Below are 24,068 nucleotides of genomic sequence, written 5' to 3'. Positions count from 1 at the left end.
TGAAACTTGAAAGCGTTTCCACGACTGCAGAGAACTGAGAAGTGCGAAAAAGACCGGGGACACATGAGCAGAGAAAATACGTGTTACAAACGGATCACAAAGCCGAGCGAATAGGAAAATTCGTTCCAACTTGCTCATGTAACGTCGGTACTCGGTATAAGAATAAAATCCGTACAACCCACATACGAAAAAAAGCTATAACATTTAACTGCTTGTATTTCAGTCACATCAGCGTCACAAAAATCCAATATTAGGAAGAAGCTACCTTCCTCAGATATTATCCATCCAACACGACGCTGAAATGCGACAAATATCACATAAACAACAGCCCATATAAACCATGAAAGGGGACACACCATCCAGAGTACCCGCATGCCCCCACTCGTTCAAATTTCACCCAACTCCCTCTATCATGGTTCATGACCCTGTGAACACCCAACAAGCAGTCGTGTAAAAATTGCGAGCAATTCACAATTGCCCTGACATTTACTCGTGATTACAGTTGGTAGCGCAATAACGCCATCCGGATTCCAATTGAGCCGATTCTCAGAAAACGCACAATAAACTACGTGAACAAACAAGCACGTCGCCCATCGCACGGTACGTATCGACTGCCGGACGGGGCTCAGGGCGGTAGCATTTGATTGAAGCTCAATCCCTGACCGGTCGGACACCAATACAAACAAACCGGTATGGTTACCCCGCACGGTTAGACCGAACACACATCGCAGCGGGGCGAGCGACTCTGCCGATCCCAAAAGTCTAGAGATACACACCCGTTCGCCGGCGCTCACACCAGTCGGCTCTGCTGAGACGAGCGGATGGTGGAGGGTGGCGGCAGGGTAGCGGTCGGCTCCTGCGCCGCCCCCGCCGCCACCAGCTCGCCACCCCCGCTCACATCCAACTGACCAGACAACTCACCGGCCGGTTTTAGCACGATCGATCTTGATCCGTCGGCGAGGAACACGGCCTCGGTGTTGTAGATGCCCTGGGGTAGGGTGAACTCCTCGGGTAGCTCCTCCCCAGTATCGACAGAGTACAGCCTCAGCACGCCCTCGTCCGGGATGTAGGCGACGCCGTGCTCACTCATCAGGCCGCTCCACTGGGCGGGCTCGCTTACTGCGGCCTCGGTGACAGGCTCCGGTCCGCCCGAGTCACCGCCGCCGCTGCTGGCGGTACCTCCGCCACCACCGCTCTCGCCAGCTCCGCCGCCGCCGCCGGCGCCAGTCGATCCCGTGCCATCTGACCCGCTGTCTGAAGAGGCCGCCGCACTGCCGTCGAACCTCTCAATCAGCCTCGTGCGCGTGCGCATGTTGTGCACGGCGGTCATGTGCCGACGCAGGTGGGACATGCGTTTGTACGAGTTGCCGCAGTAGCACTGATAGGGTCGGGTTTCGGAGTGAACGCGCATGTGGCGATTTAACGAGCTGCTCGTCTTGAACGCCTTCTGGCACTCGCCGCAGGTGAAGCGTTTCTCCGTGGTGTGGACGTACAGCTGGTGGTCCTTGAGGGTGCTCAGTGTGTGGAAGGCGGCCGCGCACTGGTCGCAGACGTACCGCCGTGCCAGCTGCTCGTGGGCAGCTATGTGTCGCCGCAGGTTGGCCGCGCTACTGTTGGTGTAGTCGCAGTGGGGACACCGACCGACCTTGGCCGGGCCCTCGCCGTGCGCGCGCACCAGGTGCTTGCGGAGCGCGAAGTGAGCGCAGAACTGCGCGCCGCAGTGATGGCAGATGAGCTGCGGTGAGCGCGAGCACAGCGAGCGGCGCAGGTGACGGTGCAGCTGAGCGGCCGTCTCGAACTCGGTCTGACAACGGGAGCACTCCAGGGACACTGCCGAACGACGGCGGAGAGCAGTAAGTCAGTGGTCGGGTAACGGGTTACACCAGCAGAGAAACGGTACCTAGCGTATAACTTGACCCAGTAGCAACGAACACCGCGCTAAACAATACGATACCATACAGAACAATGCGCTTATTTTCAACACTCAACAGTTCAGCCCATCCTTTTCCGATCCATTGATTCTCTCACCATCGATGGCGTCAACCTAAACCACGTCACCCAATTCGTGATGCCCATCCCCTAACCAACACAATCTAACCTACCCCAAGACACTGACACGATCCCGGTCGCCCACTCTCTCACCGTCAGGATGTGAGTCCAGATGCTGGCTGAGCTGTGTGCGAGACCAGAAGGCGGCGCCGCACACCTCACACCGGTAGCGAGTGAGCGCCGGACCGGTCAGCAGATCCGGCTGTATCTGGTGTGCGCTCTGCATGTGAGCAGCGTACTCGGGCTGCGTGACGAATGGCTGTCCGCACAGCGAACAGTCGTACTGCTCGTGCAGCTGAGGGAGGGGAAGGGAGGGTCAGTGGGGGATAGAATAACTAGCCGCACAGCGAACAGTCGTACTGCTCGTGAAGCTGAGGGAGGGGAGGGGAGGGTCACTAGTGAGGGATAGGATGGCTGGCCGCACAGCGAACAGTCGTACTGCTCGTGAAGCTGAGGGAAGGGGAGGGTTAGTGGGGGACAAACGGCAGCTGGCAGCACAGAGAGCAGTCGTACTGCTCGACGCTCGTGCAGCTAAGGAGATGGAAGAGGGAGAGTCAAAGGGGGGACGGGGCGGACATGAAGAACTGAGGTACATGAATCTGTACCTCACACAAAAACGAATCTGATAGAAGAATGGCCAAAGGCGCACTCGCAACGAGCATGATTGTGACATGACTGAGGATACATAACACAAGCCCATTTCACATCGGTGGGAAAAGTACAGAGTAGGTGCGAAAGATCCCAGAAACAAGACCTGCAAAAGACGATAGTTAAAAAAGCAATTGAAGATCATCACACGAAAAAACGCACCATCCACAACTAAAATCCACAAAAACGCACGACCAGCCCCGGGATTCTACCCCCAGTGATCCATCCTCTACTCAAATTAACCCACTCCAAAGTTACCCAAGAATCAGGTCTGCACCCCACCGTCGGCACTCACCCGCATGTGCTGCAGGTACTGCTGGTTGCGCCGGAACCGTTTGTGGCAAGTGGCACAGGTGAACGGCTCGTGTCCGTGCTCGGTTTTGATGTGCTCCGCCAGTCGCTGTTTGCTGACCGTCAGCCCACACCGGCCGCACTGTGTGTCGTCCTGGGTGGCGTGGACCTGACGACGGCGGAGGGGACGGGTTATAAAAACAGGTACTACCAGCTGATTATTTTGTAACGACTCAATATTGGTTTAAAAAAAAGAATGGAAACGGAAAATATACAATTTCGACACAACACATTCAGAATGTGTTGGTACAAGAGCTATTTGAGAACAGTCTAACGAAAACAGCGCTATGAAGTTTTGATGATCACCAATCATCTTTCCCGGCATCACATCAAAATCAACAGGTCACAAAAGATTATGCTATCAAACACACACAAAACCGTTCACTCCCTCACCTTCGAATGCGTCAGCCAGGAGCGTTTCTTCATAAACTTCTTGGGGCACTTGTCGCACGTGAACCACTTTTCACACTCGCGGATGTTGTGCTCGTGCCGGAGGTGTTTGACGAGCGCCTTCCGACTGGAGAGTCGCTCGCCGCACTTATGACAGGCGTTCAGCGCGTGGCCGGCCAGGTGCCGCTTGTACGGCAGCTCCATGGTGAAGCGGGCGTCGCAGTCGGGGCAGACTAGCGCGCTGACGCCTGCGACGGACCGAAGCAGTACATTCAGTAATTATTGGGAGTAGGACTTGAGGATACAGAGGAAAGTCCATAGGTATTGTGGATACTGCATTTAGAGACTAAGCTTAAGCAGTAGCAATTAAGCATCACACTTTTCTTGCATCAATGAATGTAGAAGTTCGCAAGTAAGACCAGGATCCTCGATAAACCACGCATGCCACACATCTTTATCAAAATCAAACACTGTACGATTGTCCTGAGATTGCACGCTACTTGTTTCGTCACGCATCGCATCATTGCACCCTACAGCCGTTGGGTGCAGCCGTACGCCATCGATCGGAATACATCGTACTTTTAATCGTACATCGTTGATCACACTCACCCTGAAAGCAGGTGCGGTTGTGGTAGAGGAAGTGGGCGTACGTGTTGAGCTCGCTGCGGCAGGCGCGGCAGCAGACAGGCGCCTGCAGGTGGTCCCACTTGACGTGCAGCACCAGCGACTTGCGGTGTCCGCAGGGCCGGCCGCAGCCGGGCGCCGGACAGACGTACCGGGCGGCGTCCGGCCGGCGAGCCGCCTTCTTACCGCGGGCCGCTGCCGCTGGGGGCGGGTCGGTCTCCTGCGGGCGGCCGCAGACGGAATGGTGAGCTAGGTGTGGTGAATGAGTATTTGTTCTCTGTAAATGAACATCACTGTTTACCATTATTGTTTTTTTTTCAAGAAAAATGAACACTTATAGATCATTACTGACATTACCAAAATATTGATTCAGAGTGTTATTTTGTAATAAGTGGTTCTTTCATAATGCCAAAGCGATAACTATGAAATAGGTCATGCCAAGTCATATTGTGAACCCATTATTTCCAGTGCTGCCCAATCCCTGCATCTCTCTGAAGTGCATGTATTTTGCACTTGCCTGCTGGTTGGCAGCTGCTGCATTCTTGGTGGACTGGTCCCACTCCTGCTTGGCAGCTCCATCAGAGGCCTGCTGGGGACCAGTCTCAGCAGCTTCCCCTGCAGGCTGCCCTTCAGAGCCAGCTGGGTATGTCTCGCAGGGCGCCATGGGTACATCTTTATCGGTTTGTGGACTGAAAACAAAAGCAACACTAGTGTAACAACCTGCAGTGTAACGCTGAAAGGTAAATGAAATGCATCCAATTCATTTCCAGCTGTACTTAGTCAGTGCTCCCATCAACAGAACTACTGAAATTCTTATAATACAGCACACAGGCTGAACATGAGAAAAGCAGATCAAGACAAAAAAGAACACTAATTCTGCTGGCCCAGGGGGTTATATTTCATCTTTTAAATCATTCAGTGGGAACTGTAGCCTTTAAATTGAAGAGGAAAATCTTAAATCAATGAAAATATGCAAGCCAGCATGCAAATTGCATTACCTTTTAGAGGCAGGCTGCAGACCACCAGTCTCTTTGCCTGTTTCCCCAAGTGAGTCATCCTCTTCCTCTGCTATTTCATTATGCTCTGAGGTCAGAGGTTCAGCCTCAACATTCATGTCATCTGACTCATCCTCAAAATCATGATCTCTGGTGGCCTTCTGACTTTGGTTGGCCCCAGTTTGCTGCTCCTGGCCCTCTGTAGTACACTGGTGGTCCTCTGCTGCCTGCAGTGCCACCTGCTGCACAGGTGCATTCTGAGCTTCAGCAGCAGGTTGGTCTGTGATGATCAGCTGCTGGTCAGACTGCTGTCCTGACAGGCAGTAGTCGGCAGGTACGGCCAGCAGAGGCCCCAGAGAGGCCTGCAGCAGGTGAAAGGCAGCTGGCTGCTCACCCTCAGGCAGGTGCTGATATGTGACCATCACATCTGAAAGCTGAAAAACAGCGCACAGTCACAACAAACTTCAATTAAATAAGCAAGCACACCTAACAACCTTCATAGTTCATAGATGAATTTGAAGCTCATCTGCCCTTAAACATTTAACACATCTCAATTTTATTTTAAATAATATGGTATAACTTAACCTTTATTAAATGCTGATAAAAATACAGCAGACAAGAAACTTAGAAGCTCAAAATGCAGACATATCAATAAAGATCTTTGTTAAAGACCACTGTGCTTTTGCAAAAGATATCAGATCTTAGTTAAGTGCTGCAGACAAAGTGCCATGATTATAAATAATTAGCCCTTAAAATTGATAAATAACAAATCCAGGGCCCTGTATCATCAATCAGGCATACTGCTAGTCGCTACAAGCAGGTTCTATGAACTGACAGCGTAAGTAAGTGGTCAATATGCACAGCATTATGTGACTCAGGCCAAACCACAGCTTTTAATATGGTCCAAAGCAGTGTTAAATTTACCTACTTATGCAATGATATCCCTCAGCATTACAGCAACCAAAATTGCTGACAACTCCAGGAAACCAAAAGAAGCAATAGTGCACAAGTGCTAATGGCTGCTAGTAGGGTGCTGTTAAACAGAGCCCAGTATTGGGACATCAAATGGCCATATAGGTACTAACCTGTTTCTGAAATTCTCCTAAATGTGCATGACTGAGCCCAGAATCAGAATCGTCCATTGGGATTGTCAAACAATTGAAGTTAAAAGTCAATATTGTTTGCTAACAACTATTGTTGTAAGTCGACCATTGCATTTCTATTAGGTTAGCAAAACACTCAAAATATTGGCAGATATAATTAAAATTCAGTCTTTTAACACTTGGAAACTCAATACAACAACAACACACAGCGACTTCATATTGACGCTTCATGCAATGTATTTCTTTTGCAAACGGTAAAGTGTACTACTTGGCGTGCTTTTCTATTTTCTCTCAACATGAGGACTTTGTGACCTTCTTTTCACACTTTCTTCAGACTTTAGAACAGTTCAATACTTTTCTTTTCTCTTATTTTTGATTCAAAAAGAATAAAATGAATGCTTATTTATAAGATTAAATTCATTGAAAAGAGTGAGTAAAAATATTTTCGAAACATGCGAAAATATTCCCCAACCTTTCACACGAATATCCTCACTTCGTACCATTATGGTGTGCTTTTATAAATATTTTGTCGTGATTCTGACGCGCTTTTGACATATCACATAAGTGAAATTTCCTCAAAGCAATCAAAATAAAGAAAATAGCCAATCAAAAACATATGCCAACCAGAGTGGGTAAGTTTTAAATGAAAGTGTCTTGGTATTCATGAATTAAATCTATGCTGGGCCCTATGCTGCATGAAATAAGAATGTGAACACATTTGCTTGCATGGTATATGGCCTAACGTATGGCCCGTATGGCTAAGTTGGAATAAAGTAAAATGGGTAGGTACAGGCTACAGTCCACCGCTAAAGTAATGTTGATGTGCGGTTTCACCAATCTCAATGGATGGCTTTGACTTGCGATTTTTTAATACGGAGTGATTGGAAAGAAGATATTGATAGATAAAGTTGCAGCTGCAAGGGTGACGATACATGTAAGCTATGTTCAAAGGTTCATTGTAGTCTGGCTAATCGTTCCTAGGCTTCAGAAGCAGACCATACCCATGACTGAAATGGTACATTACTTCTGCTGTGGACTGTACGTATCCACATTCCTACATCTTATGTTGTGGTGTATCAAACCATTGGCATGGCTCTTTTACATAGGTAAGTTTTGACATGAAGTACTTACAGCGGGGTGGCAGCAACTGAGAGGCCTGCCATTAGATAACCCTTTTAATTTAGGCTATGAAGACTGAACTGAATGTTAATCCTTCCATGAACTTGGCCTGCGTTCGGACATGCTGTTTTTCGTGCAGAATTTCCATTTTCCACTCTGAGGAATTCTTCATGAAAACAGCTGTTGGGGGATTGCGAAATGCAAGGAATCCCACGGGATCCCCTAATTCATTCTGTAAATGCACTGACATAGCTCAAGGGTAAATGGTAAGGTCAGATGATGACGTATACCTAACCTAAGAAATTGGGCATCAGGGAGGCCGGCCCCAGTCCATGAACATATCACTTGCATATTGTAAATGACCCCACCTCTATGCTTGCTGATAGTGACAATTGATGAAGTGCCCATTAACAGGCTCTGCATGACAGGACCTTGTTGCAAGCTGAAGAGAAGCATGCTGCTTGGTACATACAGTTACCTTAGGTTAGTCCAGTTGCTGGCACCTGTCATTCTACAATATGCATCCTCCCAATGAACAAGGGATATTTGCAGAGTGTGCACTCCCTTTCACATTTGGCCCTTCATCAATCTATAAATTTGTAAAAAAGGAAGCTTACTCTCCACATGTAAGCTAAATAACAATACTACCTGTTGCAACTTCTCAGGCAAACTGCTGATCATGTCAGTGACCCAAAGATAGTTGGTATCAACATGTTTGGCTTGTAATAACTCTGAATAATTCACCTTGGTTTTGGAAAAGTCATGAAAAAGTCATGACCTAAATTATAGCGTGACAAATTATATCTGCTTTTCCTTTCAGCCATTTGCGTATTATGTTATAAGATGGTGTGCAGCAGTGATGATGGCGATCTGGAGCAGTACGCGTCTAGCGTCGCCCACTTCTCGTCCCAGTACGGTGGAGAGGGCACCATCTCCTACACCGTGCCAAACATCATCGGGCCGCCGTCACAACCGGGGGTCGAGGGCGACTTCGCCAGCTCGGCAGTGCTGGTCAGTGGCATCTCTAACATTTAAAGTATAGTTCGCGATCCGGAGCTCAGTCCCTGGTAACGGTGGACGGTAGTTGTCGGCGGCGATAACTGATATTTAATTGATGTTCAGCTTTAGAAGTTCTTTCACCGAGCATGAGCTAATCAGTAACCACTATGATAGCAAGAATCAATAGACGCACTGATAGGAAGTCCGGTTTCCCAGTTTCTTATCATGCCCGGTGGGGTAATTAGCCCCTGTATTTGGCATACAAAAAAAAACTGACTATTTCCCAACTATTTCCTTACCAATGGCTTACCCGCCCCACTGGGGTCTGCGTATAACACGCCCTACGGGGGGGGGGGGGGCTATTCATAGCCCCCCTCCTAACTCCGAAACTACTGGGCCGATCGTCAAAATTCAAACGGCGTCTGATAGCCCCGGAAAAACTTTCGAGCGAAACCTAATTTCATTGACCTCGAGGTCACCGATGACGTCACAGGTCAGGTCAAAATAAAAATTATTAGCATTTTGGCTTGTTCACGTTTTGGGCTCTGGCCGCCGTCTTCAAGTCAGATCAGGCTCATTTTTGGTTCACACACTCGTGAACAGATGCTCTAGATACCCTGAGGGTACCAAACTTGTACTTTGATTTTCAGGTCAAGGTCAGGTCATCACAGGTCACGAAAATATTATATCATGCGTCGGTCACGTGACACATGTTTTATGGTCCATTTAGGCCAAAGATTTCGAATTTGATGTCGTCTGTGTCATTCGAGGTCATTTTGAGTCGAATTTAGCTTAGGTCGGGTCACTTTCAGGTCAAAAAAGGTCAAATTTTGAAGTTATAATTTTTCAACAGAAAATGTGTCTATTGGATGCAGTTTGAGCTCAGGAACACGATGGTGCTATTTATATTGGCGTACGATGTCAAATACGTGGTGAAAAATTGATTTTAAAAATTAATAATTGTGATTTTTTGCAATAATGCGTATAACTTGGGCATTTTTGAAGATATTTAGCTAAAACTTGCTAGAGTTAGTCATAATAACGCGTTCTATCACATATATTCCGTTTTTTCGAAAAGTCAAAAACTTTTTGAAAAAAATGTAAAAATGTAAATTTTGAATTTTATTATATAAAATTTTCGACATTTTCAAAATTTCGAAAATCCGAGATAGCAGTTTGATAGCGCAGTCTATTCTGAGTCCTCCCATGCAAAGAAATTGGATCTAGCTAAAAAAACTGAGCCCTTGGGAGCGATTCCCGTGGTTCGATGTTTTGCGTCGAAATCGGCCGAACATGACGTCACTCTGACGTCATTTCCGGCCGACCTATGGTAGCTACGAAGTTCAAATTTTGATACAAGGTGTCGAATTGATGCAGCCGAAGGTACTGAAAGTTTGGCGTCGATACGTCAAGCGGTTTGGAAGTTATTGCAGAAAAACGGGAGGGGGGCTATAAATAGCCCCCCCCCCCCCCCAGTGGGGCGCGGGTTAAACACTGAACCATCAAAAGGCTATTGAAGAGGTGCTGATCGCCCATTGTCGGATCTTGTCATCCATAATGCTTATCTACGACAATTTTCAGGCCACGTATGGGACCTGGTGGGATGATTGTCCGTCGGGACGTCGGCAGTTCAGCACCAGCGCACCTCTGGATGTGCCAGCGCGAGACTTTATCGGTATGTTTAATCTGCCTTGCTATATAGGTGGTTTTCACTTCGTGGCAAATTATAGCACGTTGTTCTTGCATACTGAATATTACTCTTTGGAGATAAGTCAATTTGAAATTGCAACTAATTATCTATATGTCTCAGGCCAAGGCCCTAAATTCTCAGGCTATCTTGCATCGTGGTGCCTATTAGACCACAATCGCTATATCACTCTAACCGTCCCTCCTACCCCTCTACCCCCCCCCCCCCGCAGACGTCGGCTTCGACACGGCGGTGTACGTGCTGTCGGTACGAGTGTTCGAGTGCTACCATCCGGGTGGCGTGTGCCGGCTCTGGGCACGCTGGGAGGAGCCGGACGGGCCGCGCTGGACCCTCCTCTGGCGCCGCCGGCCCGGAGCGCAGCCTGAGGACCACCGACAGCCCTTCAGCCCGCCGCTGAAGATACTCCGGAGACCCGTCAGGTTCGTGGGCCGTGTGGCCTGGGGGTCGAACGTCATGTGGGAACTGGGGAGAGAGAGGGAGACTGTGGATTTGGTCATTGCTCGGTGGACAATAAATAACCAGTGCTTAATGATCTTAATTGGCTGCTGTGATATGTTTTCTTTGATAAGTTTCCTGACGCTTATGACCTGAAACTAAAAATCACCGGCTCCGTATTTAGGTCGTATGAGCAATCAAATCGTTTGAGATGAGGGATTTTTTGTAAGTTCTCATGTTCACCATGCTTTTTTTCGTCACCAAATTTCGCCATGAAATATTTGAATACAGAAAATATACCTAGGTACCGCCGGTATGGGCTAGGTCCCCGTTTCTTTCCTTGTCTTCTCCCTCCCCTCTGATGGATAGTCTGATGGATAGGAAGAAGCCTCCCCTCTGATGCTTCTTTATTCCCCTATCGCCTCGCCAGGCAGCTGCGTCTGGAGCTGAACTGTGACCACCTGGGTTACTACACGGGTCTGGACGCCGTGCAGCTGGTGGGCTGTGTGCGCCCGCCGTCCCCCGCCCGCCTGCTGCGCGGCCGGCCGCTGCGGCCTCTCTCGGCGCGGCTCTTCGCTCTGATGCCGACTGTTCTTCAGCCGGAGGAGCTGCAGGACAGAGTGCGCGAGCTGGCAGAGCTTGGGAGGAAGGCAGAGGAGGAGGAGCGGCGTCAGAGGAGGGAGTGCCCGACGCCGGACTCGGCCCTGCTGCAGCTGCCGGTGGGTGGCAGTGAGGCCGTGTGTGGTGTTTGTGGAGGGGTATGGGGTTTGAAGACCGACATGTGAACTGCATATTTGTTTGTAGTGTCGAGTTGATGATTGAGCATTCATCTGACGCATTTAAATATAACATATTGGAAGCGTCAAACGTTAAAAGGGACAATTATAGCGAGCTGCTGGTTTGACACCCTTCCAGGAGGAGATCATCTGTCGGGTGCTGTCGTGCCTGGACCTGGTGAGCCTGAGCCGTCTGTCGCTAACCTGCCGACATCTGCACCGGCTCTGCTCCGACCCGCTGCTCTACTCACAACTGGACCTGCAGGTGTGTGCATAAACAGACGCCTTTATTCTGACCCGCTGCTTCACAGCAGTAGTCACAGCTAGGCTTCCAGCTATGTACCTAAACAGGCCTCTGCTCCGACCCGCTGCTCTATTCGTAGTTCGACCTGCAGGTAACCAGGCCTGTTGTTCTACTCATAACTCGGCTTGCTGGTAAACTCAGCTGTCAGCCTGCTGGTCTAATATCAGCTTGAAAGAACTGCTGGAGACTTTGCTTTTCCCGGACTTGATGGGATGGTGATATTTCGAATAAAATTATTTTCTTGATTCCTTAGAGTTAGGCCGCGCATTGAATGTGTGTTTTGGGTCGGACAGCTGAGTTTTCTAGGGTTTTACACTGATCATATAATACATGTACGTGATTTGTGCGTCTGTCCCGCGTGTTCGTCCTCAGCCGTACTGGCACCTGGTCGACACGTCCATCGTACCGTTCCTGACCAGCCGCGCCTCCTGCCTCACCAAACTGGACCTCTCCTGGTGCGGAAACTACGGGGCGCTCAGCGACGCAGACTTCTGCAAGTACGTGTGTCGAGAGATGTCAGTGATTAACTTGTCCCGCTTGACCCTCACAATTAATGATGTCGCTGGCATAATTGACCTTATGCCATCAGCTTTCGCCAATAGTTCACCGTCTTGCCATGATACCAAGTATCATCTTGTGCTATGCCCTCCACGACTGTCATTTCTCCCGTTGGCCGAGGTCTTGTGCTGATCTGCTTCTGATGTTGCTGGCACAGTGCTCTGCGCCAGGCGGTGCTCATTGCTGCCGATGACTCTGACCTGTGACTGTGCTCTCCTCCGACAGCCTGCTGTCGGAGCTGGGCTCTCGGCTCGTCAGTCTCCGGGTGGACGCCTGTGACTGGTTCAACGGACTCTGCATGGAGTGGACGGGCCTCTTCTGCCGCGGACTCGAAGGTGAGCGAGGCGTGTGACGGACGGCAAAATGGTGGATTAAATGACAGCCCTATGACGTATATGCATTGTTGTCGATAAATTCTTGTCAGCTTGCCTATGTTATGCTTCTCTAACCCAGATATCTGTCACATTTAGTAATCATATTTGCCCTGCCAACGGCATTTGCATATCACCTTGTCTCATTTATTATTGTCCCGCCAGCATTTGTGCTGCTGGCCGTTTCTTGAGTGCGTAAGTACAAAAGGGGAGAGTGCCAATGGCCATGCAGTCACCTCGCCCGTAAACAACCGCCAAACCCACTCTCTGACTGCGTCTCCGCCTCCGTCAGAGCTGAGTCTGCGCAGCTGCCGGGCGGTGGTGGATGACGCCTTCTGGAGTCTGCAGTACCTGTGTAACCTGCGCCGCGTGGATCTGTACCGCACCCAGGTGACTGCCGCTCCGCTGGCCACCTTCATCCGAAACGCCACCGGACTGCAGCACCTCGGCCTGGGTGGGTGACGACTAGGAAAGTCTGTCATTACTGCCGGGGCTTGGCTGTCAGTTTGTGGGCACCTAACGGCTTGTCGCTGGGGATAGTCGGTAGTCTGGACATTGACGGATCCAGAAAAAACTTTATGGTAACCGAATATACTTAAATTAACCCTCATTTACCCAAAACATTCTTTAGATGCGTCATGCCGGTTTGTCAACATAGGCAATCGTTTCTCCTAACCCTGTATCCCTTTATGTCCTGCCCGGCAGGTTTGTGTGAGCGTCTACAGCGGCTGTGGCACGTGTGCGAGGCGCTGGGCGAGTGCAGCGCCGACCTGCGCTCCTTGGTGCTGTGGAAACAGCGCGAGCTGAGCTGGGCCGAGCTGCGACACATCCAGAGCTGCCGCCGACTGGAGGAGCTCGACCTCGGCTGGTGGTGAGACGGGCGATAGGAGAACGGGTGTCGCGGGGAAGGGGAAGGGTGACAGCTATTTATTTATTTTTACAGTGTGGAGAATGTCCACTGTCCAGTCCTGGAGCCTCGCTGGCCATACCAATATCAAACAAATTCAAAAGAAGCTGTGTATTGCATTGCATTGCCTTGTGGATGATATTGATTCGTTACGTTTTGTGCCCGTTTTCCTTCGTTTAGTATTATCACTAAACAGAACGTTTGCTCTTTTTGATTTTGCAGCCGAGCGGCAGTGCAGGAAGGGGAGTTACCGTTTCTCAGGAATATATCTCCATTCTTCCCGAATCTCAAGAAGCTCTTCTTGACCTCACTCAGGTGAGATGCGAGCGCGACTGCCAAACCACACGGTCTGACTCACGCCACCCTTGTAAAGCCAAACTGTAGGCATGGTACAATAGACCATTGCTTTGTGTTAAACCCACCGATATTACATGCAAGTTGCATGGCGCACATATCGGTAAAAGTTAACGATAACCGTCCCCAGGCCCCAGCTGTTAAGATCTGTGCTAATTGTCGGTAGAACAGGTTGCACCGCCAATGGGCACTGACGTGATGTGATGTGAATGTCCGTCTGAAGCGCCGTCTGCTCCGCTGCACTCCAGGATGATCCAGGACGGGGACCTACAGCTGATCGCCGAGCACAACCGTCAGATGCAGCAGCTGGACATCCTCGGCGCCAGCCTGGTCCGCCCGGAGGCCGTCGAAAGGTACACCATCCCTAAGTCAGGTTAATTACGCTGTGTCAGAGGCGCGAGAGACGCTGGGAAGCTCATGATCATGAGACTATGCAACCAGTATAGCGCCTTTTGGGGCGACTAACGGAGCGAGCGAGAGGGTGAGCCTTGCACGTGCGAAATTTCGAGGGGGTACCTCCAAGCTGACTTGTGCACGGCACCCTATTAACCGGTCTCTAGCGATGTGCCAAATTTGAGCACAATCGGCCCAGCCGTTCTCGAGATCTGGAAGCGGCACCCTGCACGTGCGCACGTGCAAAATGGGTCCCAACTGACTTGTGCACTGCACCCCACTAACCGGTCCCTAACTGTGTACCAAATTTGAGGGTAATTGATCGAGCCGTTCTCGAGATCTGGAAACGACCCCTGCACGTGCGCACGTGCAGCAGCGCCCCAACTCTGGCACATGCATATGATTATGCATTGCCTAGTGGGTGCCTACCTACATGCCAACTCTCAGCGCAATCGGCCCAGTAGTTACCGAGATATTGCAACAATTACAAAACGGACACCTCTTCGTTTTGCACGTGGCACGTGCATAAGGAGTCACCCACATGCATCGGGAATAGTCCAATACTTGGTAGAAGGAATGAAGCTACCCTACAAAAATTACCGCGTGTAAATCGGTCAAGTGGTTGCTGAGATATAAGCCTCGCAAAAGCGTGACCACGGCCGGCCGGCCGGCCGCTCATACTCAGAAATTTCCGTTAATCTAAGGAAAGACTACGCTCGCTTCGCTCGCTCCGTAATGAATCGCAATTCGCAAAGAACGGCGCGTTAATCAGTCTCGTCTTACGAAATATGTTGTGGAATATTCAGGACTGCTAACCGCAGCTGCTACCCTAATCTGCCTTTCCTCCTTGCGTTATTGACGCTGTGTCTGATTTTCATCGTGCTGTATCGTTGGTTCCTTCACGCTGTGCCTGTTTTTCAGCGTGCTGTCGCGGTGCCCAGACCTGCGTCTGCTGGACGTCAGTTTCTGCGCCCAGGTCTCGGAGGCCCAGGTGGCACTGTGGCGGCACCTGTACCCCCACTGCTCCATCAAACGCTCCTACCGGCCCGCCTAGCGGGAGTTTTCATCCAGCGTTCAGAGGTCGCAGATGCTGTGCTGTGCCCCGTGGTGGAGACCCCACACTCCACAGGTCAGCATAGACGCTCTGTGAAACTTCTCAGGAAGGTTGTGCCCAAAAGTACCATTGAATGTTCCTGAAGAACACTTACACCAACGTTTACCTCATCGTTCTGATGATCTTGTGATATTGATATTCGAATGGATATCGTGGATACCCAGTGATAGTCTATTTTAAAATATCAATGACAGCGTTTATGGTTAATTACAGAATATGATGGTTACAGCGTGCAGTGATAGCACCATAACATTATTTTGTGATGTGTGCCTGTGCAGTGTGTGTTTTTCGAAATGGGTTTCAGTCCAACAGACATCGTTTTCACGCACTTTGTACTCTCAACGCCTGATCTCGCGATACAGTATCTCACCACGCATAGCTATAGTGATGAGATAACACTTTTATTACTGTTGAGCTGGTGAATTGACCAGGTTGGTGTGGATATTGCTGCACTTGAGGGATAGCACGGAGGGCGCAAAGGTCGTGTGACGAGAGCGTGTATTGCTGGTAGCGCTGGGTGCTTGTTTTTTGCCCGGTATCGGTGTGTCACAAGGATATTATGCTCTCAAGAACCGTCTCTTGGGTGCAAAAACTGCATCGATTGGAAGCAAAAACTAGTCGTACTTGAGATGTGATGGAGGAATCGTTAAAATTGTCTGCGATATATGAATTATTTTTAACCTGTACTTGTGAGCCGACTACTCTGACGGCGGTTTTCGCATCGTTTTCTCATCGCGATGGTCAACGGGTGGCGATTATCATACCTGTGATAGCTCTGAGCGTGTGTTGTCGCCCGGTTTCCCACGCGGCGGGCCCTGTATCGACAATATCGTCTTAGCCGGAGCCTCTAGCCGATCAATCACCTAAGACACGCATGCAATAATAAAGTGCTGCAGTACCTACGCATTCACTCGGCTTACACAAAGACGACCTTGACAACGGGCGAGGAATTATGACGAGGAATGCGCAAAAAGCGAGAGTCGTCTTGCAGACGCTGTGGACTTCTCGGCTCGCCGATTTGCTGTGGCTTGTGCATTTATTGCGTATGTTTGTTATTTTAGTTGTGGCGTACTCTGGGTGAACAAGAGCTCTGATTTCACGAGCGATCGTTGCCTGTACTGGCCAAATTATTGGCAAGTCTGCATCTCCAGTGGTGGAGAGTGGTCGGCGGGTGGAGAGCCAGGTGGCGCCGTCCAGCTGCGACCAATCATCGTCCAGTTGTGTGGGACTCATGAGCGCGGGACAGACAGAGAGAGAGAGAGAGCGAGGGAGGGAGGCAGCTGGCCGCGGCGCGTGCCGCCTCCCCACCACCTGTCGCCCCGCCCCTCCCCTCGCTCTCCCTCTCTAGTTCCGTCCGGCCCTCTCTCTGTTTGTTCGGCGCCGTGCAGGGGACGACCGGCTCCAGCCGTCCGGCGGCGGCCGAGGCCGGTCAGGGGCCCTCAAACCGGCGCCGCGCACCTGCAGCCGCCGTTTGAGGGGCACCGACGCGGCACGTGTGGGCCTGGACCCGCCTCGCCGGTTTTTGCCGGCCGGGCCCGCTGGGCTCGGCTCGGCTCCGCGGCGGCGCACAGCGCGGAATGTGGCCGGGCCAGCGCCGGCGCCGCGCACAGCGATCGACCACGGCCGCGGTGCGTGCAGGCCGGCCGGTCGGGACGGGCGGCGGCCGGCCCGTCTCCCGTCCGCCCCTGGGCCAGCCGACCGGCCCAGATACCATCGCCGACACGCCTTGTCGCACTGCCCGGCCGGCCGAGCTTCGCTGCGCAGAGAAAATCGGCGGCGGCCGGTCGTGCCTTTCGCCCGCCCCCTCGCCGCGACGCCGGCCGCTTCCGGGCACGCCTGGGCGTCCCTTCGCACGCTCAGCGACCGGAACCGGCGCAACGGACGCACGCACTACGTGGAAACGAGGCCGGCGGCGGCATTTCACTCGAGACTATATTTCCTAGCGTTGCATACGGCGGCGTTACACAGTCGGGCCGGCTCGAACGGAGCATGGAAGGCGCCGCCACCGCCGGGAAGAGCCGCAGCGGGCGGCGGCCGACGGCCACCGGGGCAGACAGAGCACAACAGGTCAGAGTACCGAGCGCTGGGCGGCACACGCAGCCGGGAAGACGGCGCCCGGGCCAGGATTGAGATCACCGCCAGGCGGGGCGCGCTGCACACGGCCGGGCGCTCGGAACGGCCGCGGCTGGCGCACGCCTCTCGCCCGCGAGCGCTCGAGCACGGACATTTACTCACACATGGATATACAAACGTCAACACCCATTCACTCGCACACACACAAACAAAAGTATAAACGGTTACGCACTCTTGCACACAGATGGGCAACACCTAGCGCAGACCCACACAGATACACGCAGACAGGCGACAGTGAGACCATCACGGAGGCCCCAGTGCACAAATGGAAATCAGATCGGAAAATAATGCTTTGAACTGGACGCAGCATGCGGTACAAACCTATCAACGAATAACTCGTGCACAGCCGCCAAGCTGCAATATATACAGTACCATACGTGAACCAATGGCAGACAGTGACGGATTGACTGGAGCTTTGGGGAAATCATTTGTACACAGCGGAGTCAAACGATGCGGCAAGAAGCCCAATTTCCTGAGAGTAACCCCTCAACACAATGCAGACTCCGGTTTATAAGGCAAATAGGACTTGATCGTGGGAACATAAATAATCATCTGGCCTAGAGGCGGCGGCGACGGGCCGGGCCGGGCGGTTATCTGGCGGCGCGGGCGCGCCGGCGGCTGGCCCGAGCTGCGCGCACGGTGGCCGCCGCCCGGCTGACCGCCCGCTGCAGCAGGCCCTGGACGGGCCGCCGGGTGCGGCTGCGCGGCCAGCCGGTGCGGTTGCTGCGCCGTCGGCCGCCGCGGCGCCGCCGGCCCGCCGAGCTCGACGCCTCACTCTCACTGTCACTGTCGACCTCCCGCAGCCCCCGGCGCGCGCGCTGCTGCGCCTGGCGCCGCTGTCTGGGCGCCGGTGGCGGCGGCGGCTGCTCCGCCTGGCGCCGCCGCGGCTGTTGCGGCTGACGGCTGGACAACGGCGTACTGGGGGCCGGCGGACACAGCGGCCCGGCTCGCAGCAGGTCGCCCAGTTCGAGCGGCGCCGGAGACGCCAGAGTGACACCAGACAGGTGCGCCGGCAGCTCCAGCTCCGGCTCGGACAGCGAGGCCGTGCGGCGGCGGCGGCGGCGGCCGGCCGCCGGCGGAGCGAGCGGCTCGTGCTGCTCCTCAGCGGCCGTCAGCAGGCTGGAGATGCTGGCCGCCACCAGCTGCACCTGCTCCAGGCTGCTGTCCCACAGCGCCACGCCCTCGGCCGCGTCCACTGAGCAGCGCGCCGCCCGCGTGGACGCGTGGCACCGCGGCGACTTGCGCGCCGAGCTGGCGGCCGTCAGCTGCAGCAGGCGCCGGTGTTTGGCGCGCGGCGCGCTCGACGAGCTGGAGGTGGACGGCGGCGGTTCCGGCGGGAACAGCTCGTCCTCTGACATCTGGTAGGGCAGCCGCGGCCCCACGCCCGCCGCCGCCACGTCCGACAGGTCGCTAACCACACTCTGACCCTGTGTCTCGCGCGAGTACGTCTGATACCACTGTTCACCGTTCGGCGCCATCTCAAACGTAAAGCCGAGCTGTGGCGGAGCGGCGGCCGGCGTCACCGGCTCGGCCGTCTCCGCTGCCGGCTCGGCGCCATTCTCCTCGGTTTCACTCGCCTCTCCGTTTTCGGCCGGCCGCGGTTCGGGCGGCGGTCGGCAGCCGTGCGGCGTGCCGCACGGCCCGCGGCCGCGCAGCAGCCGCCCGGAACCGCGCCGCACCACACGGAAACTATCGCAGCTGTCCTCCGGACCGACATCGTCCGGTGTGTCCAGCTCCAAAGACGGATGGTCATCACTGTCGCCCGACAGACGCCGACTCGATCGCAGCTTTCCGGTCAGAATTTCCACCTTGTAGTACTCGTGATTGTCTCGCAACAGCAGACTGTCATGGGTGATGCGTTTGCGCGGCGTGGTCGCCTCCTCCTCTTCGGAGCGTCGCCGCCGCCGCGGCCGCTCGCCGTTCTGCTGTGGCGGCGGCAGCGAGACGCCGTTCGGTCGGCCCGGAATGTGACGCAGCTTCGTGGCAAAGATCTCGGTCTTGTGGCACTCTGAACTGATCATCAGCTTCTGGGCTTCCGTGAGCCGCCGTTTGACCGGCTCGCTGTGGCCGTTGCAGCCGTTGGCGAGGGCCTGTGGAGGCGCCGGTGGTGGCGGCAGCGGCGGCGGCTCGTCGCCGGCCGGCGGTGGCCGGTGACGCAGCGCCCGTGCCGGTGTCAGGAAGCCCGGCAGACGGAGACGCCGATCCGGCGGCTCGGTGTCCGGGTCTGGCGGCTGGGGACACACAAAACAGCGGTCAAAAATGAGAACCTACGTCGTTAGAACTTAGAAGATCACACATGCAACTGAGAATGACGGGAAAGATGTTTGCTACAGAAATGGCTGAATCTCGTTTACTTATTTGTCTCATATGTGGACATCAGGCATTATTTGGCGTCCATCCTGTTGAACACTAATTATCCAATCAAGCAAAGTTGTGAGCACATATCTTTTTTAAAACACTGCATGCACAGCACATATGATACTGGTGACCAGTCACCACCACAGAACATCTCATCACACCATCGGTATGTCATACCTCCATCAGTGATTTTGAGACGCGTTTGCCCAGCTTGTTGTTGGATATGAAGACGTCGATGGTGAGGTTGCTGTGCGGCGCCGTGGTAGCTCGTTTGACGCGCGCTCGCCCCTCAAACAGCCCCATCCCGAGCTGCTGTCGGCGACGAAAGCCACTCAATGGTGCCACCTGCCAGATCAATGGGTAAAAACAATGTTAGCACTTTCCATTTGTACGTATGCCTTAATAGTTAATTCATTATGATATGATACCTTCAGAGATTTAAAAACGAAAACTTATCTAAACATACCTCAACTTCTGGACCAACTTAGCATTATGTAGACCAAAGATAATTAAAAAGGGCCTGTTCCAGCGCCTCCAGAAACCTCCAGAAAGCTCTAGAATTATCTAGAGAGCATTCCAGTGCCTCCAGTAAGCTCCAGAAAGCTCTCGCCAAGGCTCCAGACATTTAGTAGCCTCCAGTCAGTTGCGAGTTCCACATTTCACTGGAGGTTCACTGGAGGCTCTGGTCTACAACTATGTTGCACATGTGACAAGTATGAATGTAAACAATTGACTTCTGACCATTAATGTTACAATTCAAATATACAGAAAATTAGGTACACTTATAATCTTTAAATCTTTCTTACTGAAATTAAAAACAAATTTTGTTTTTTGAGAGTGAATTATCATCATTCTTTTGGTATCCCTGACACCAATCTCCAGAAGTCCCCAGATTGCATTCCTGCACCTCCAGTAAAACTTCTGGTAAAGACTCCAGTCAAGAATTTCTACAGCAGGCACTGGAACACAGTGTCCCAAAATTGAGTTTTGTCATGGGTGTCAGAGGGGAAAAATACCCACCAAAATGGGGGGAGGGGGTAGAAAACTGCTGATTCGATGAGATCTAAAAGGAGTGAGAAACAACAAAAACATGTATTTTATTCTAGGGTGTAGAATGTTTGATGTTAAACCTGGCATCCACACAACTGCTCCTGGTAAATAATCCTAAGTTTTCTTGGTTGGGAGTGGACAATTATTCTTAAATATTGGTGGTAAGCGTGAAAAATGAATTTAATTTGGATGTCGTTTCCCACCCAAATCGACAAATTTTGGGACATTGCTGGAACAGGCCCAAAGCTTGTGTTGTAGGGGTGGGTGCCTGTGCTGCATTAGTCTCCATAGCCAATGTGAAGTGTCCATAGACTACATGCTATTCTGAAGACGTAAAGTGGGCAGGAGTAGGGGTGATATAGCAGTAGGAAATTCAAGGGGTGAGCAGAGTAAATGCTGTAGCCAGCAAGTAAGAAATACACTATACACTATAGGGCAAAAAACAGCTTTTACCCTAACATGTTCTGTGACCCTCCTGTGGTCAGTTATGTGCCCAGACTTTGGAAATGATATTGCTTTATCAATAGGGATCAATCTTCTATAACCCATATTAAAACAGTAATATTTGCTCTTGGAGGAAAAAGAATCTATCTCTCTGCACAGCAGCCATAGATAGGTGTTAAACTTCTTCAGGTAGGCATGCATGTTGTAAACATCTAGGTGTTACATAGGTTTTACGTTGGGCTAGGTAAGGATTGGCATTTTTATGCATAAGTAAGTAAACTGTCCAGTACAAGACAGATGTTACATTTGCAGCTCTGATGGACAGAATGCATCAGTTATATATTACTTATTAAACCTACATGGAGAAGACTAAGAGCATGGCCCAGTCGTTCTTGTTAAGGCGTCTGGTACCAGCCTAGGTCCCTTCAATACCTTTCAAAGGTAAAATATGTAAATAGATTTAGTTACCTATTAACAAATTGAAGCCTCCTATAAAAGGTACTGATACTGTGGATTCCCATATTTCATTTACATGGCAAATCAGCGCAATCTGAATTAATCCTTCTAGAGGTTTCAAAGTTTTATTGCCACTAAGTATCAATCAGCAGAATAAGATCATTATGCTTCTTCAGAAATATATTGATATAAAAAATGCTTAGCAATAGTAGATGCTAACATGACTTCATTCAAATTATCTTTCCATATAGCTCAGTAAGCACAAAATGCAGGAAAAGCTGAATGCCTCGGCTACACTGCAGCAATGCAAGTTCAAGTTGCCAATGCTGATGCCATTACAAGACATCATTTCTGCGGATCTTAAAATGTCAATAAGCATGGCAACCTCACACAGTTATCACTTTGCCATAAAATGAAAAGTGACACAACTGATGCAGTATTTCAATTTTCCCTTGTTGTTTTGCCCATTGGCATTGCATTATTACCAGTCCAGTTCAGTCGGGGGAGGTTTGGTCAATCGTTGTCATTTTTAGCACGTGCTATTTTTGTCACACGTGCTAAAAATGACAACGATTCTGCTATTTTTGACAACGATGAGGCCGATTTCACTCCTCAGCGAGGAAATGAAGATTTTGGAAAGATAAACACTGATTTTGGAAAAGAAGTGCTGCCACCTGGTGCAAGACGAAGAATCCAGCTTTAATATGCCTGTTATTTGTATGGTAGTTTGTTTTGTGGCCTGAAGTTGGAACTTAAAATTGAAGCATCCGAAAATGATCGATATTGATCGAAAACATGATGTTGATGAAAAAAATAATATTTTAAGTTGAGAGAGGAGGCCATTTTATCCAGATGCAGTAGTTTACTTCTTGAAATTATTTTTGCTAATGACAGCTGCTAATTATCCCTCATTACATGGCAGTCGTCATAAGCAAAAATAATTTCAAGAAGTAAACCACCGCATCTGGATAAAATGGCCTCCTCTCTCAACTTAACATATTATTTTTTTCATCAACATCATGATTTCGATCAATATCGATCATTTTCGGATGCTTCAATTTAAAGTTCCAACTTCGGGCCACAAAAAAGGGTATACTTCAACGTTGGACTACCATACAAACAACGGCCATATTAAAGCTGGTTTCTTCTTCTTGCACCAGGTGGCAGCACTTCTTTTCCAAAATCAGTGCTTGTATTTCCAAAATCGTGATTTCCTCGCTGAGGAGTGAAATCGGCTTCATCGTTGCTAAAAATAGCTGATAGCGTTGTCATTTTTAGCACATGGTTGCCAAATATGGCATGTGCTAAAAATGACAACCATTGACCAAACCTCCCCCAACTGAGTTACTGTTATAAGATCCAAAAACTTATTGTGTTCATTTAAGTGTCTGAAATGTGTGCACATTTCAGCCATTAGCATTAATCTGGTACAACTATGAGCATTTATTTTTGTTGTACCCCCCTACCATTCACGTTCAGGGAGGCTCGCCAGAAAATGGTGGTTTACAGATCAAACAAGCACAAATGTGTAAAGAAATGAAGGGTCAGATGGACTTAAAGGAGCAAAACCACCATTCTTACTTCAGTGTGTCTTACCTTTAAGGAATAATAACAAAACAATAAACTTAAATTCAACTACACAACACCCAAACAGCGAACACCATCCCAATCTTTGTCGGATGTCAGGGATGTCAGTGTTTTTCATACAAATCCAGTCCCTCTGCAACTCCTGTGTTAGAAATGTAATCTACTTAGAAAATTCAAGAAATAGTTACCACATAATTTTTGCAATTTTTGTTTATAAAATATTTTCACGCTTAATGAAATAGTATTATAGACAAAAAATTCAAAACAACAGAAATATCTTCCAAAAATATTTAGCTACAGTTTGACGGTAGTTGTAGCCAAATGAACTATCAGGGAACAAATGTTAGCGCTGTCGTCTTTTCCCAAATTAGCACGGATTCATCCAAGTTTCTTCCTGATTTCTCTTTGTTTATATTCTTTGTCTCAAAACACATCAAATTTTAAGAAAATACTCAAGCTTTCTAGGAACAGTGCACTCGCGAACTTAAATTACGACTAAAACTTCATTGGTCGAGCAACTGCTAGCATACAGTGCAGCACCATTAGTATGAATAGCTGTTACAGTATGTCCTATACACTGAGTGTAACAAATAACAATCTTCGTCAAAGCTAGCATAAATTATTTTCCTAATTTCCTGTGCTTTTACATTCATTCTGGAGCAAAAGCGAGCGTTCGATAAATAAAACGTGAGGCCAAATTGCCTCGAACTTCGCCAGATTGATCACTATCTCGTATATGTTCCTGTCTGGCTGTCTGGCAGTTGGAATCCCTGACGAGGGAAAGTCTCGAGTTCGACTCTCGACAGCAACTCAATTTTAGAATCGACCGTAGACACGTCTTA

At 50.5% G+C, this 24,068-nt stretch overlaps 3 protein-coding genes across 6 annotated transcripts; 1 reads left to right on the top strand and 2 right to left on the bottom strand.

Moving 5' to 3' along the window:
- Positions 1–198: 198 nt before the first annotated feature.
- On the bottom strand, positions 199–6,950 carry LOC122365969 (zinc finger protein 135-like). The gene is made up of 8 exons (XM_043337662.1): positions 6,143–6,950; positions 5,061–5,491; positions 4,580–4,751; positions 4,048–4,282; positions 3,442–3,686; positions 2,993–3,157; positions 2,143–2,344; positions 199–1,830 (listed from the first exon to the last, which is right to left on the bottom strand). Exons 1-8 carry the CDS (start codon positions 6,197–6,199, stop codon positions 791–793), a joined length of 2,547 nt encoding a protein of 848 aa, XP_043193597.1. The 5' UTR covers positions 6,200–6,950; the 3' UTR covers positions 199–790.
- Positions 6,318–16,108, top strand: LOC122365970 (F-box/LRR-repeat protein 4-like). 4 transcript variants are annotated; one of them, XM_043337667.1, is made up of 14 exons: positions 6,318–6,414; positions 7,694–7,762; positions 8,100–8,290; positions 9,860–9,953; positions 10,198–10,405; positions 10,852–11,140; positions 11,337–11,462; positions 11,874–11,998; positions 12,285–12,394; positions 12,723–12,884; positions 13,136–13,301; positions 13,560–13,652; positions 13,940–14,044; positions 15,006–16,108. In XM_043337667.1, the coding sequence occupies exons 3-14, from the start codon at positions 8,123–8,125 to the stop codon at positions 15,136–15,138; spliced, it is 1,779 nt and encodes a 592-aa protein (XP_043193602.1). In that variant the 5' UTR covers positions 6,318–6,414; positions 7,694–7,762; positions 8,100–8,122; the 3' UTR covers positions 15,139–16,108. The 4 variants fall into 4 exon arrangements, with proteins under 4 accessions (XP_043193602.1, XP_043193599.1, XP_043193598.1 ...); XM_043337663.1 differs by lacking the exon at positions 6,318–6,414 and adding an exon at positions 6,694–6,792; XM_043337664.1 differs by lacking the exons at positions 6,318–6,414; positions 7,694–7,762 and adding an exon at positions 6,677–6,792.
- Positions 16,109–17,112: 1,004 nt separating this feature from the next.
- LOC122365981 (nuclear pore complex-interacting protein family member B13-like) lies at positions 17,113–23,350 on the bottom strand. Its single transcript, XM_043337695.1, has 3 exons — positions 23,236–23,350; positions 19,867–20,034; positions 17,113–19,562 (listed from the first exon to the last, which is right to left on the bottom strand). Exons 2-3 carry the CDS (start codon positions 19,990–19,992, stop codon positions 17,922–17,924), a joined length of 1,767 nt encoding a protein of 588 aa, XP_043193630.1. The 5' UTR covers positions 19,993–20,034; positions 23,236–23,350; the 3' UTR covers positions 17,113–17,921.
- Between the last annotated feature and the right edge of the window lie 718 nt (positions 23,351–24,068).

The sequence above is a fragment of the Amphibalanus amphitrite genome, unplaced genomic scaffold, assembly GCF_019059575.1.
Source record: "Amphibalanus amphitrite isolate SeventyFive unplaced genomic scaffold, NRLGWU_Aamphi_draft 000775F_arrow, whole genome shotgun sequence".
In the NCBI taxonomy this organism is placed as follows: domain Eukaryota; kingdom Metazoa; phylum Arthropoda; class Thecostraca; order Balanomorpha; family Balanidae; genus Amphibalanus; species Amphibalanus amphitrite.
Note: the sequence above shows the minus strand (reverse complement) of the source record. Positions and strands in the feature narration are given on the sequence as shown.